Consider the following 15,849-nt stretch of genomic DNA (forward strand, 5'->3'; position numbering starts at 1 on the left):
TTTAGCTTAAAAATTTATTATTAATATATACAATATCCATATAAGGCAATATGCGAGTACAAAGATCACAGGGGTTGATTTATTAAAACCAGAGAGTGCAAAATCTGGTCCTGCTGTGCATGATAGCCAATCAGCTTCTAACTTCAGCTTGTCCAATTGAGCTTTGACAAAAAACTGGAAGCTGATTGGTTTCTATGCAGAGCTGCACCAGATTTTGCACTCTACAGTTTTAGCAGTGGTGGCCCGTAATGCAGGGTTCATGGACACTGCCCCTCATCTATGCATCCAACCCCCTAATCTACATGTGGGGTGCCTAACACATGGATTCCAGTTGTGTTTTTTTTTTTTTTGAAGCACATGATTAGAGCCAGAGGCTTTAATAGGCTTAAAAAATGGGTAGGCCCAGGTGTATGACAATAGCGAATGTCACATTATTGTCACACTGATTCTCTTCCCGGCCAATCAGGAAGCTGATTTGAGACCCGTTTCCTGATTTGCCGAAAGGAGAAGCGTTCCAATTGGCCTAGGAGGAGGAGGGAGGAGACGCATGGCGAACTCGCCTTGATGCAGAGGAAGAGATGCAGGGGAAGCCTCCGCCCTGTCATCCTTGGGCAAGTGCTGCCTGCGCCATATATGCTCATAACTGTCCGAACAACCTTTTAGTAAAGGTTTAGTAAAGTAGAGTTTTAGTAAATCAGCCTCATAGTGACCACAACAGACACCAATGAAAAATGCAACTGAATGAGGGAGGCAAAAATTCTGTAGAATGTCACATAAAATAGTCAATACCCAGGATGGTACCTTGAGCAGTCAGAAGATTTTACAGAATGCCCACATGACAAAGCATGGAGAACCTATCATTGTGCACAGGATCACTATTAAGGGATAGGGACATGCACAAACATGGGGAATAAGGATACCATTGACGAGTTGAAAGGGAAGGGCTGGGAAACAAGGGAGGGCGAGTAGAAGGTAAAGGTGATTCCGGTGTATACGAATGATAAAAGGTAGAGCTTTTTTTGGACAAATATTACTACTGCTGTATATTTTGGCATGTTGGGAATTAATCCATGCATGCTTATAAACACACTGAAAGGTCAACTTTATATACACATAAAATCATAATTTTGTGGCAGGGATTTTGTCATCAGCCCATAGAACCTTAGTTGTGTATTCCATGAAAGTTTTTTTGTAATGATTAAAAATACAAAAACAATCACCTGTTTAACATGGTCTGGTCGGGTATACACTCCTCAGTTCCCTTGCAGTTGTATTAAAATAACTTATAACTTTTTCCTTAAAATACAGTATTAAAAGCATATGTATGTGTCATTTATTTATGTAAATTCCTTTTACTTTGCTTGATTAGGTTAGCAAAACTGGAGCTGAAGGTGCTGTTTTGGATGAGGCCAAGAACATCAACAAGTCTTTATCTGCTCTGGGAAATGTAATTTCATCCTTGGCAGAAGGATCGGTAAGTGTCAAATACACTAAATAAACAGCATAATCAGCGAAAGAGTTAAAGTGGAGGGCCACCCTGAAAAAAAAAAATATTAAAAATTACAAAAAAATCTAAAAAAAAACAAACTTTTTTTTACTTACCAGAAATGCCTGTTGCTAGGCACATAATCCTAATCTTCCTCTTCCTCTTCCTCCTCCACGGAGATCTTCTGGTCTTCTCTCCTCGTCGCGTTGTCTTCTGGGTTATGGGTCGCGCTGTGTTCTGGGAACTGTGTGTTCCAAAACACAGCGCGTCCCATTCACAAAGCGCTGCGTGACTCGCGCATGCACAGTAGGAAACGGGCAGTGAAGCCGTAAGGCTCCACTGCCTGTTTCCCTTAGAAGGAATGGCGGCGCTGGGACCCGAGAGCCAAGGGACGGGTCGGCCTTGAGCGGCCGACATTGCGGGTGCCCTGGACAGGTAAGTGGGCTTATTAAGTCAGCAGCTGCAGTGTTTGCAGCTGCTGACTTTTATTTTTTTATTTTTTTTAAACGGCCCTCCTCTTTAACACTGTATAATATGGAAACATATTTTTTTTAACAGGTAAGATTTTTGAAAGTTCATAAAAAGAACATAATTTCATATGTATGCAACCAAATGAATACATTGAGTAGTGTTTGACAGTAAGTGCTGTGTCTCGTGTAAACAATTCTGTTTAATATGTTTTTATTGAAAATAATGGCATTGTACAGCAACAATACCGGGAAAAAAAGGAAAGAAAAGGGAATAATTATGCTTACAATTCAAATGAGGTTCATAAGTACAGTATCTCATTATTTCTATGTATAGCAGTATCAACTTAAAAACATAAAAGATTCTCATGGGCAATAATTTTAACCCCTGGTTCACATCTATCTATGTGTTTTCCTGCAGCTGGGTTTGCTCAGGCACAGCAGCCCATTAATTTGAACAGGCTGCTCTAACCCCTAAAAAAACACTGGGAAAAGGTCCATGCACCATTTCCCAAAATGTGGATGAAGGGAAACCACATAGTGCTGTGAGGCTCCCAGCACAGGAAGCCGTGCTGCGGTTTCCAGTGCATGGAGATGCCATTAGTATTAATGGTACCCCTATGCATCTTCTAAGTAGCAGGATGTTTTCTCTGCAATTGCCAGGGAGGCGTGTGATTACACACCCTCCTGCACCTGCTCAGATGTAAACCCAGACTAAAAGTTTAAAAAGTTATAAATAGGAAAACGGCATTTAAAAAAATTGAAAAATGAAAAAGCACTATTGTCATTTGACAGTTTCAAAGAATGTAACAAAATATATAAAACGGAAATCGAGGCCACAAAAAAAAAAAAAAATTGTTAGGTTGCAAAATTGAAAGCTACACCAAAAAATTCTTCAAATGTATTATTAGTAAAAAAAAAGTCAAAATCTGAGCATGTTTGTCCTTTACAAGATAATTCACAGTTGGTGACTGGGAACAATAAGAAGGCAAACTATTAAATACCTTTTTTAAGCACTGCGTATACAAAGGAAAAAGGGGGAGTCTATAAAGGGGATAGTATTGACATAGATCCAGAATCGTTATCGGCCGATTTTTCGTTCTTGCTCTTCTGTAGTGGTTGTTGTCTGCGTGCCCTGACCGCAGTATACACCGCTATATTCACCTATATAGCTAGCTATATTTCTCTTTTTTAATAGAGCTTGCAGTCAGTGTTAGGAGATTGTGTGTGCTGTCTGCGTTCTCTGAACCTAGTATACACCGCTATATCCACCTATATAGCTAGCTATATTTCTCTTTTTTAATAGAGCTTGCAGTCAGTGTTAGGAGATTGTGCGTGCTGTCTGCGTGCTCTGAACCCAGTATACACCGCTATATCCACCTATATAGCTAACTATCTTGCTCGTTTTAAATAGAGCTTGCAGTCAGTGTTAGGAGATTGTACGTGCTGTCTGCGTGCTCTGAACCCAGTATACACCGCTATATCCACCTATATAGCTAACTATCTTGCTCGTTTTAAATAGAGCTTGCAGTCAGTGTTAGGAGATTGTGCATGCTGTCTGCGTGCTCTGAACCCAGTATACACCGCTATATCCACCTATATAGCTAACTATCTTGCTCGTTTTAAATAGAGCTTGCAGTCAGTGTTAGTAGATTGTCCGTGCTGTCTGCGTGCTCTGAACCCAGTATACACCGCTATATCCACCTATATAGCTAACTATCTTGCTCGTTTTAAATAGAGCTTACAGTCAGTGTTAGGAGATTGTGCGTGCTGTCTGCGTGCTCTGAACCCAGTATACACCGCTATATCCACCTATATAGCTAACTATCTTGCTAGTTTTAAATAGAGCTTGCAGTCAGTGTTAGAAGATTGTGCGTGCTGTCTGCATGCTCTGAACCCAGTATACACCGCTATATCCACCTACATAGCTCTTCTCTATTTGAGCCATCTGCCATCTGCAGGAGTTAGTGGAAGTTGTGTGTGCCTCCAGCACAATATACACTACCCAATTGCTGGTTTTCCCAACTCCCTTCAGGCCATTACCATGTCTGGAAGGCCAGCAAGGAGAGGCAGACAGGCGCGAGCCGATAAAAGAGGGCAAGCAGGCTCTGGGTCTAGAGACGCGCCGATGGACGCGGTGCAGCGTCATCATCAGCAGGTGGCCATGGGACACACTTGTCCTTCTTTTCGGCAGCTGGACATGTTGAGCCGCAACATGCCAACGACTTGGTAGAGTGGATGACCAAGCCCTCTTCATCCTCCTCATCGTCTCTCACTCAGGCTCAGGGTACTAGCAAAGCAGCTGCCAACGCATCGTCTTCCCTCCTCTCAATGTCATCATCAGTGACTCCTTCACTAGACCCACCACGTCCTCCTGAGGAGTCTCCTGAACTCTTTGAGCACAGTGTTGGATACATGCTCCAGGAGGATGCCCAGTGTTTTGTAGGCTCTGATGATGATACTCAACTAGAGGAAGGCAGTAGCGTGAATGCAGAGAGAGGAGATGCTCAAGAAGGACAGCTATTTGGCAGTCACGTTCCACAAGCTGCAGCATACTGCCAGGTTTGCTCCAGCGATGAAGAGGGAGGGGATGATGAGGGCACTGACTCCACGTGGGTGCCTGGTAGGAGAGAGGAGGAGGAGGCACATGTCCAATGAGGCAGAATGCCCTCCGGGGGCCAGCTTAGGGGCAGCACACCGACTGAATCACACCGCAGAGCTCGGCCTGTGCAGGGCGCTGCCTCTGCGCGTTATTCTAAAAGTTCTTTGGTGTGGGCCTTTTTTGAGAAGAGTGCATCAGATCGCACCGCTGCTATTTGCAACATATGTCTCAAGCGTATCTCGCGTGGCCAAAACATCAGCCGCTTGGGCACCACATGCTTGACCAGACATATGTTGACCTGCCATGCAGCTCGTTGGCAAGCGTACCTCAAAGACCCACACCAAAGAACAAAGCGGACCTCTCCTTGCTCCTCATCAGCTGGGATCTCCAACCCCACTAGACCTTCAGTCCTCTCTGCAACCTGCTCTGAGAGGAATGAAGGTGCAGAATTAGGTGTGTCACAGCCAAGTGCTTCCGGGCACTCTGCTAGCAGTACACCCACGTCCGATTATAGCAGGCAAATGTCCCTGCCCCAGCTGCTGGACCGGCGAAAGAAGTTCACTCCCAGCCATCTACATGCCCAGCGGTTGAATGCTAGCTTGGCTAAATTGCTAGCACTTGAACTGCTGCCTTTTCAGTTGGTAGACTCGGCCCCCTTCCGTGAGTTTGTACAATGTGCGGTTCCTCAGTGGCAGGTCCCCAAACGCCACTTTTTCTCACGGAAGGTGATTCCGGCTCTCTACCGGCATGTGGAAGGCAATGTTCTTGCCTCGCTGGACAGGGCAGTCAGCGGTAAGGTGCATATTACCACTGACTCATGGTCCAGCAGGCATGGACCTGTCTTTCACGGCCCATTGGGTCACTCTTCTGGCAGCTGGGAAGGATGCAGGACAAGGTGCAGTAGTGTTGGAGGTTGTTCCGCCACCATGCCTCCAAAATGCTACTATTGGTTGTGACACACCTCTCTCCTCCACCCCCTCCTCTTCTTCTTCCTCCATGGCCTCTTCCAGTGCTCTGTCCTCAGAACCAGCGGTGCTCCGTAGGCGTTCCAGGGGCTACGCAAGTACGCAGGCAAAACGATGCCATGCCGTGCTTGCGCTGGTTTGTTTGGGGGACAGGAGCCACACTGGGGCGGATGTTTTGTCAGCTCTGCAGGGGCAGGCCGAGAGGTGGTTGACGCCATGCCAGCTTAAGCCAGGAATGGTGGTTTGCGACAATGGCACCAACCTCCTCTCCGCCCTCCGACAGGGACAACTGACCCATGTGCCCTGTGTAGCTCACGTCCTTAACCTGGTGGTGCAGCGGTTCTTGGGCAGGTACCTGGGCTTACAGGATGTCCTGAAGCAGGCCAGGAAAGTCTGTGTGCATTTCCGCCGATCATTTAATGCCTGTGCTCGGCTGGCTGAGCTCCAAAAGGAGTTGAACCTGCCCAAGAACCGCCTTATATGTGACATGCCCACCAGGTGGAACTCAACGTTGGCCATGCTGCAGCGGCTGCACACGCAGCAGAGGGCCATCAATGAGTACATGTGCGACTACGGCACCAGGACAGGGTCAGGGGAGCTCGGTTTTTTTCTCACCACGCCAGTGGGGCATGATCAGGGATGCATGCACTGTCCTGTCACCGTTTGAGGAGGCCACAAGGATGGTGAGCAGTGTCAGTGCATGCATCAGTGACACTGTACCTCTTGTCCACCTCTTGGAGCATACACTGCGTGGAATAATGGACAGGGCACTTGAGGCAGAACAGAGGCAGGAAGAGAAGGACTTCCTTGCCTCTCAAGGCCCCCTTTATCCAGACAGTGTTCCTGCTGTGCCACCCATCACACAGGAAGAGGATGAGGAGGAGGATGATTGTGTCAGCATGGAGGTGGAGGCTGGCACTCAGCATCAGCAGCAGCAGTCTTCTAGGGATGATTTACAGTCCCAAGAAACCCGTGGACTTGTACGTGGCTGGGAGGAGGTAGCTGCGGATCATGTTGTCCTTAGTGACCCAGAGGACTCCGGACCAAATGCCTCAGCTAACCTACGCTGCATGGCCTCCCTGATCCTGCAAAGCCTGCGGAAGGATCCTCGTATTCTTCGGATCAAGGAGAGGGACCATTACTGGCTGGCCACTCTCCTTGATCCACGGTACAAGGGTAAGGTTGCCGACCTTATCTTGCCGTCGCAGAGGGAGCAGAGGATGAGACATCTCCGGGAGGCCTTGCAGAAAGGTCTGTGCAACGCGTTTCCAGAGACTGGGAGGTTACAAACTCCTGGTTCTGGACAACGTGTTGCTGAGGCATCGGTCAGAAGGAGCGGTGGAGAAGGTGGCCGTCTGACCGATGCTTTCAGGCAATTTTTTAGTCCGCAGCCCCAAGGTATGATCGGTTCCAGCAACCATCGCCAGCGTCTGATTTACATGGTGCAGGAATACCTAGGGGCAAGGTCAGACTTGGACACCTTTCCCACCGAAAATCCTCTGGCTTACTGGGTCTTGAGGATGGATCACTGGCCAGAGCTTGCACAGTATGCAATTGAGCTACTGGCCTGTCCTGCATCCAGCGTTCTTTCGGAACGCACCTTCAGTGCTGCTGGTGGCTTTGTTACCGATCACAGGGTGCGCCTGTCCACCGAATCAGTTGATCGACTGACCTTCATCAAGATGAATCAGTCTTGGATCACCCACACCTGAAGCTGATGTAACCGAATAATTTTTTTAGAAATATCACATCCCTTCAAGACTGCCTATGCTGATGCTGAGTGACTGTCCTGTTTTGTTGATTTTCTATCCTCTTCCTCCTCCGCTGATATGTTGGAAGAACATTTTTGGTTCTGGGTGATGCCACCAGCCCAATTTTTCTGCCCCTGTTTAACAGGGGCATTTAATTACAATTTTTGATGCAATGCTTTGCAGCAGGGCTCATTCCTGCACTAAAACTAGAGTATATGGGAGAGGTTGCAGTGTTGTGGCACCAGCACCAGTGCCTAAGGCCCAATTTTTCTGCCCCTGTTTAACAAGGGCGTTTAATTACAATTTTTGATGCAATGCTTTGCAGCAGGGCTAATTCCTGCACTAAAACTAGAGTATATGGGAGAGGTTGCAGTGTCGTGACACCAGCACCAGTGCCTAAGGCCCAATTTTTCTGCCCCTGTTTAACAGGGGCGTTTAATTACAATTTTTGATGTAATGCTTTGCGGCAGAGCTAATTCCTGCACTAAAACTAGAGTATATGGGAGAGGTTTCAGTATCGTGGCACCAGCACCAGTGCCTAAGGCCCAATTTTTCTGCCCCTGTTTAACAGGTGCGTTTAATTACAATTTTTGATGCAATGCTTTGCAGCAGGGCTAATTCCTGCACTAAAACTAGAGTATATGGGAGAGGTTGCAGTGTCGTGGCACCAGCACCAGTGCCCAAGGCCCAATTTTTCTGCCCCTGTTTAACAGGGCGTTTAATTACAATTTTTGATGCAATGCTTTGCGGCAGGGCTAATTCCTGCACTAAAACTAGAGTATATGGGAGAGGTTGCAGTGTCGTGGCACCAGCACCAGTGCCTAAGGCCCATTTTTTCTGCCCCTGTTTAACAGGGCGTTTAATTACAATTTTTGATGCAATGCTTTGCGGCAGGGCTAATTCCTGCACTAAAACTAGAGTATATGGGAGAGGTTGCAGTGTCGTGGCACCAGCACCAGTGCCTAAGGCCCAATTTTCCTGCCCCTGTTTAACAGGGACATGTAATTACAATTCTTGATATAATATTTCACAGGAGGGCCTGTTCCTGTGCCCACCCAGAGTAACTGTGAGGACTTATAGTGTTGTGGCACCAGCACCATAACCACCAAAGGTCAATTTTTCTACCACTGTTCAACAATGGCATGTAATTACAATTCTTGATATAATCGTTCACAGCAGGGCGCTCCAGCGCCCACCAAGAGTCACTTTGAGGGCTTACAATGTTGTGGCAAAACCAACACCTTGTTCCGCCATTTATGCAGAGCATATAGGGCAGGCCCCTACTTTCAAACATCCAACTTACAAACATCTCCTACTGCAAACAGAAGGAGACAACAGCAAGTGAGATGAAAAAAGACGGACGGCAAAACAAATTATACAGGGGTGATAACCCTTCCCTATGTTTTTCAAAAAGCTTAAAATTAGTTTTTTTGACTGGAGCTACACTTTAAAAATGTACCAGTTGAAAATTACAAACAGATTCAACTTAACACAACAAATCTACACAGTCCCTGTCTTGTTTGCACCGCCTGTATACTGCTGTTCTGAGTATATAGGGCCTGGGGGCCACACGTATTTCCTTTTTTTAATATGGGTACGGGGTTCCCCTTAATATCCGTACAAGACCCAAAGGGGCTGGTAATGGGCAGGGAGGGCTACCCATGCCATTTTTCTCAATGATTTTCAACCATATTGCAGGAACCAGATATAACATTAAAACCGCAAGCAGTTTGAAATGACGTTATTTCCGTTAAATGTCATTTTGTGCAGGGACTGTTCTAAACACGGGAAACACGTGGCACTTCACAGGCATACTATAGACACCCCCCAGGCACTGACCCATGTCCCCTGAGGCAGAAGCCATGTCCCTAAACCCTTTTTAGGACAGTATCTTGCATATTAGCCGTTAAAATTAGCACTTTTAATTTCGAACGTTCGAGTCCCATAGACTTCAATGGGGTTCTAACGTTCGTACGAATTTGGGGTCCATTCGAAAGTTCTGGTGCGAACCGAACCGGGGGGTGTTCGGCTCATCACTAATCCAGAATAATCACAATGGCTAAAAACTATATAGTCCAGAAACATTAAGGTGAATGAAACAAATGGACCAGATGACATACACCCATGTGTCCTCAAAGAGCTGATTTCTGCTATTTCAAAGCTATAGTTTCTAATTTTCAGAGGCTATTTAATAACTGGCTAGTGAGAATTTGAGAGTTTGATAAAAAAAACAAAAAAAACACACACAGAAGAGTTTTGTAATGCCAAGCTGTTTTATTAAAATAGGTATAGACACGAGGGAGAGAGGGACATAATTTTACCTCTGTACCAATCATTAGTAAGATCTCACCTGGAATGTGCAGTTCAGTTTTGGGCACCAATTCACATTAACAATATCTGTGAACTGAAGAAGGTGCAGAGAAGGGAAACCAAACTGACAGGAGGCACGGAGGAGCACAGCTATAAGGAAAGATTAGCTCAACTGAATGACTCCATCAAGAACTAGTTCTGGTCAACCCAGTAGATTGTTTGAAAAGTTGCTGAATGCATTCCAAAATACACAAAATATAACTGGATATAACATTTATATGAAATAACACAAAATATTACAGAGAGTTCATTCCATATACCTATGTTAGCTGATATAAAGGCAGAGTTTGATTAATAGCTGATTGCCAGCTACCTACTGTAAAGGGATATTTCCCTCTTGGCACAGTAAGTATTCTGCATAAGAAACTAATTGTTATGTGGCAGGGGATATTACATCATCTAGCATGCCCAAAGCATGCCCAAAACTTTACCAATTATGAAGTCAATAACCATGTTTATGACCTCTACTACATTTATCCCGAAGATTTGGATACAGGGATAAGTCCATACAATAAAGGAGCCTAAATCTGAACTACATCTATTACATGTCTAAGTAGGGTATAATATAGCCTATGTAGAAATGGAAGTTGAGCCTATCTTTACTAGAGATCATCAGGGGAATATATTGTTGTAGGTTTTCATCTCAGCATTTTCTAGTGAAAGAGGAAAGAGCCAGCTGCCAGAGTCAGAATACTCGTGTGCGAGTCTGGGGAAGTCAGAAACTGATACTCAAAGGTTTAGGGTTAAAAAGAGTTTGAGCAGTCTATCCATGATCAGAAACATTTCTGATCATAACAACTGGTGCGCAGCACCTAGCCTCCTGAGTTTACAGGAATGCTTCATTGTCCTGCACTTGTATATTTACCCGGATTGGATGGCTGCATACCTCATATATATGCTTTCCACATATGCAAAGTTTATCCCCTTATAAATCTCTGGGGCAATCTGCTGAATGTCTCCTGTTGGGAGATGGACCCATAAAATACTGTAGAGTTGGACTGTGCAGGAATTGCCAAATCAAAAAAGATTTTAGCCTCTAAAAATCCCTGCAGACCACAACCATCCAATTCAGGAGAATATATAATTCTCCAAAAGCAGTTTTTCTTCAAATACAGTAAATGCTATAGTTTCTTATAGTTAAAGTGGATGTAAACCCAATTAAAGGAATTTGAGCTGGGCACATATATCTGCAGTGTTTTCATATCTCTCCTCAAAGCACTAAGTCCTGTGGCTTTCCCCTGCTCCATTCTTTTGTTAGCAGCATGACTTCTGACAAGTTCTCTGACACATAATTTTAAAACCAGACTGATTTTTGTGTCAGGGAGGGTGCTATAAATAGATTAGCAGAAAGCTAATCCAAGACTACTCTCAAAGTGCAGAATGAAAATTGAAAATTAAAAGTGAAAATTCTAACACGATCTGCACTTTCTAAACAGTATATAAAGATGAAGAGAACAGATATACATGTAAAACTTATGTAGGAGGATTTGTTTCATCTCTGTGTATCATCTGAGGCTGTTCACTTCACTGGGTATATGTGAGGATTTATATCCACTTTAAGTAAACCTGTCACAAGAGAAACATAGAGGCTGCCATTGCTAAAGTATCCTTCTGAAAATTCTACTTGCATGGTTGTCTTGTTGAACCTCTTGCTGCAATATTGTGAGTTATTGACCCACAACAATATAGATAACGAATTTTCAATGATTTTCTTGGTCTACATACCTGTTAACAGGTATTGAGAAAGTGTATAAGAGTGAAAGAGAGAAAGAAAGCAAGCAGCCAGAAATCTAATATTATAAGGATGCCCCTATATGTCCTTGGGTTTGAGTGGCTATAACAGGGCAACTGCAGCCATGACCCCAGTATCTCTTTTTTCAGCCGGCGATACTGAATAAATTAAAAGTAATCTCAGCAGCTAATTAGCCTCCCCGGGCTCTCCCTTCCTACCATAATCTCAGTTTGATGTGATGCTTTTAAGGGCAGAGGAGAGATTAGGGGTCTAATAGACCGCAGCATCCCTCCATAAAGAGGACCTGTCACTGCTAATTGCTATCACAAGGGATGTTTAAAAAAAATTAAAGAGACAGAGTAAAAATAAAAAAGTTGAAATAAAATAAATAATAATAATAAAAAAAATGTAAAGTGCATATTAGGTCGCACACGGATATGCAAATGGTGTTCACACTACAGATAAGGTATTGCCTCAAATCTTATAGTGAGAGCAATAATTCTAGCACCAGACCACCTGTGTAACTCTAGGCTGGTAACCTGTAAAGGCTTTTGAAGGGAGATTTTTAAGTACTGTTTGTCGCCATTCTACAGGCCTGCACAATTTTAAAGTGCGGCATGTTAGGGATCTATTTACTCTACATAAAATCATCTCTTATATTTTGCCAAATAATTTGGTATTATATTGTGTTTTTGTGCAATAAAATTTATGAAAGTGTATTTTTTCCCCCAAAAAAAGGTCATTTGAAAAACTACTGTGCAAATACTGTGTGTCAAAAAAAAAATCCAATGCCCACAATTGTATTATGTAGTTCTGTCACTTCTTAAAAATCATATAATGTCTGGGGGTTCAGTCATTTTCTAGAAAAAAAATATGACATTTACATTTATGTGAGAAGTGTTAGAATAGGCTTGGAAAGCAAGTGTTTAATGCTTCCCTGTTAGAAGAGTATAAATCCTGTTACACTTGGAAGTTATTGCTATAAAATTATTTAATATATGTGGCTAGAGTGGCATCTGTATATAAAGAAATTAAAATTCTACATGAATAATAATATAATTAGATATATTTTCATTGTTAAATAGTTTGTCAACCTGGAGTTCCAGTACGAATATGATCAGGATTGGAGATAATTCATATTCTCCATTATTCATTTATACACTGATATACTTATACAAACTTTGCATAAAACAAGGATTCTTTGTTCGCCTATGGTGCAATAAATATACAAACTGGCCAACTGTATCAGTGGTTTGCCTTATGCAATCCCCAGGTTTACCAGCAAATTGCCTGATACATGTGCACAGTATACGTTGTACTTAGGTGACAATATGGGAGACAGAGGACAATTAAAATTCTTTTTGAAGGAAGGGTGTGAAAACTTATTTGACGGGGTGAAAAATTCCTATCAGTATCTATTACATATTGAAAGCTGTACAATGTAATATCAACATCAAATTTAAAACATTACTCTTTTTATCGTGTTTTAGAAAGGATATGTTCCCTACAGAGATAGTAAGATGACCCGAATCCTCCAAGACTCCTTGGGCGGAAATTGCAGGACAACCATGTTTATCTGCTGTTCTCCATCCAGCTACAATGATGCAGAAACAAAGTCAACACTTATGTTTGGTCAAAGGTAACAGAATGCCAAAATAAACTGTGTTGTGTGATAGCAGGGCTGTCTGTCTGACTACATTCATTAAAGCCAAACAGCAGCCAGCAATGTTTTGATTTTCAGTGAATGGTGATGAGTGAAAAGTATACCTTTAGTTATATTTTAACCTAACCGTCTTTTCTTTTGCCACCAGATACAAACAGTGATAAATACAATTTGCAAGGGAGTATTGCTAATACTTACTATTGAAAGCAAAATTATGCACAATTTTTTCTTCTAGATTTTCCCACTTTTTAAAACAATTCCTTATGTTTTACCTACAGCGAGGAAAAAAGTCTCCTGCTGATTTTGTACATACATTTGCCCACTGACAAAGAAATGATAGGTCTATAATTTTAATGGTAGGTTTATTTTAACAGTGAGAGACGGGATAACAACAAAAATATCCCCCAAAAAAACGCATTTCAAAAAAGTTATAAATTGATTTGCATTTTATTGAGTGAAATAAGTATTTGGTCCCTTATCAATCAGCAAAATTTCTGATTGTTACCTGTATAAAAGACACCTGTCCACAGAAGCAATCAGATTCCAATCTCTCCACCATGGCTAAGACCAAAGACCTGTCCAAGGATGTCAGGGACAAGATTGTAGCCCTACACAAATCTCGAATGGGCTACAAGACCATCGTCAAGCAGCCGGTGAGAGGATGACATCAGTTGGTGCGATTATTCGAAAATGGAAGAAACACAAAATAACTGTCAATCTCCCTCAGTCTGGGGCTCCATGCAAGATCTCACCTCGTGGAGTTTCAATGATCATGACAACGGTGAGGAATCAGCCCAGAACTACATGGGAGAATCTTGTAAATGATCTCAAGGCAGCTGGGACCATAGTCACCAAGAAAACAATTGGTAGCACACTACGCCGTGAAGGACTGAAATCCTGCAGCACCCGCAAGGTCCCCCTGCTCAAGAAAGCACATGTACATGCCCATCTGAAGTTTGCTAATGAACATGATTCAGAGGAGAACTGATTGAAAGTGTTGTGGTCAGATGAAACCAAAATCAAGCTCTTTGGTATCAACTCAACTTGTCGAGTTTGGAGTAGGAGGAACGTTGCCTATGACCCCAAGAACACCATCCCCACTGTCAAACTTGGAGGTGGAAACATTAGGCTTTGGGGGTGTTTTTCTCTAAGGGGACAGGACAACTTCACTGCATCAAAGGGACAATGGACGGGACCATTTACCGTCAAATCTTGGGTAAGAACCTTCTTCCATCAGCCTGGGGCATAGATAATGGGTCGTGAATGGGTATTCCAGCATTACAATGACCAAAAACACACAGCCAAGGCAACAAAGGAGTGGCTCAAGAAGAAGCACATTAAGGTCCTGGAGTGGCCTAGCCAGATTCCAGACTTTAATCCATTAGAAAACATATGGAGGGAGCTGAAGGTTCGAGTTACCAAACGTCAGCCTCAAAACCTTAATGAATTGGAGAGGATCTACAAAGAGGAGTGGGAGAAAATCCCTCCTGAGATGTGTGCGAACCTGGTAGCCAACTACAAGAAACGTTTGACCTCTGTGATTGCCAACCAGGGTTTTACCACCAAGTACTAATGCCCTGTACACAAGGTCGGACTTTCTGATGGAAAATGCACGATCCGATCGTGTGTGGGCTCCATCAGACTTTTCCGTTTGAATTTCCGACACACAAAGTTTGAGAGCTGGATCTAAAATTTTCAGAGAACAAAATCCTGTTGTTTAATTTACGATCGTGTGTAGACAATTCTGATGGACAAATTGGCACGCATGCTCAGAATAAATTACGAGACAAAAGCTATTGGCTACTGGCTCGTTTATAGTCCTGTCATACGTGTTGTACGTCACCGCGTTCGGAAACAATCAGATTTTCCAACAACTTTGTGTGACCGTGTGTATGCAAGACAAGTTTGGGCCTAAATCCATCTGGAAAATTCCGACCGTGTGTACAGGGCATAAGTCATTTTTTGTGAAGGAGTCAAATACTTATTTCACTCACCAAATTGCAAATCAATTTATAACTTTTTTGAAATGTGTTTCTTAGGATTTTTTGTTGTTATTTTGTCTCTCTCTGTTAAAATAAACCTACCATTAAAATTATAGACTGATCATTTATTTGTCAGTGAGCAAATGTACAAAATCTACAGGGGATTAAATACTTTTTTCCCCTCACTTGTATCTCTTTAGTGACACAAGAGAATAATGAGCTGCAAATTTCGAACCTGGTCAGTGTATTTATTGTTCTGACAGTGGTGTCCTGAGCTCATTTGTTGTGGTCTTTCTTTAGCTACACTTTTAATTACTGCCTGTACCTAAAGAGGTGTAAAATGGCGGTCTATTTCCTTGGGCTAAAGCTATTCAAATTAGTAATCATTGTTTGGTTTTGGTATCTTGTCTTTTCAATCTAAGCCTTCTGATATCATTGTGTTCTTTTGTTTGAAATAACAATTTGTTTTTAAATGTTTATTATTACACTCTCTATAGAGCTAAGACCATCAAGAACACTGCGTCAGTCAACCTGGAGCTGACAGCTGAGCAGTGGAAGAAGAAGTTTGAGAAGGAGAAGGAGAAGAACAAGACCATGAAAGAGACCATTCAACGGCTGGAGGCTGAACTCAGTCGCTGGAGGAATGGTAAGGAATAGCCTCTCTATTTTATTTTATTAATTATTACAAGTACAAATTACAATACATCACTATTTATGCATTTTTTTGTGATCCTGTACAACAATAAAGCAATGGCAATCTGTTCGTCCATATGTGCTGTCATTCCATACATACCTTGCACCTTCTCCAGGGCACCTTGACTTTACAACACT

At 43.0% G+C, this 15,849-nt stretch overlaps 1 protein-coding gene across 3 annotated transcripts in view; it reads left to right on the forward strand.

The window, feature by feature from the left end:
- Nucleotides 1-15,849, forward strand: part of KIF5A (kinesin family member 5A) — a 232,420-nt gene that overhangs the window by 137,014 nt on the left and 79,557 nt on the right. For all 3 annotated transcript variants that reach the window (XM_077483606.1, XM_077483607.1, XM_077483608.1), the window contains exons 9-11: nt 1,370-1,474; nt 12,864-13,012; nt 15,516-15,664. In XM_077483606.1, the coding sequence (XP_077339732.1) occupies nt 1,370-1,474; nt 12,864-13,012; nt 15,516-15,664 (403 nt within the window). The remainder of the gene's footprint in view (nt 1-1,369; nt 1,475-12,863; nt 13,013-15,515; nt 15,665-15,849) is intronic.

Source organism: Lithobates pipiens, unplaced genomic scaffold (genome assembly GCF_037356315.1).
Source record: "Lithobates pipiens isolate NorthernLeopardFrog02 unplaced genomic scaffold, aLitPip1_a1.2 Scaffold_16, whole genome shotgun sequence".
NCBI classification, from domain to species: domain Eukaryota; kingdom Metazoa; phylum Chordata; class Amphibia; order Anura; family Ranidae; genus Lithobates; species Lithobates pipiens.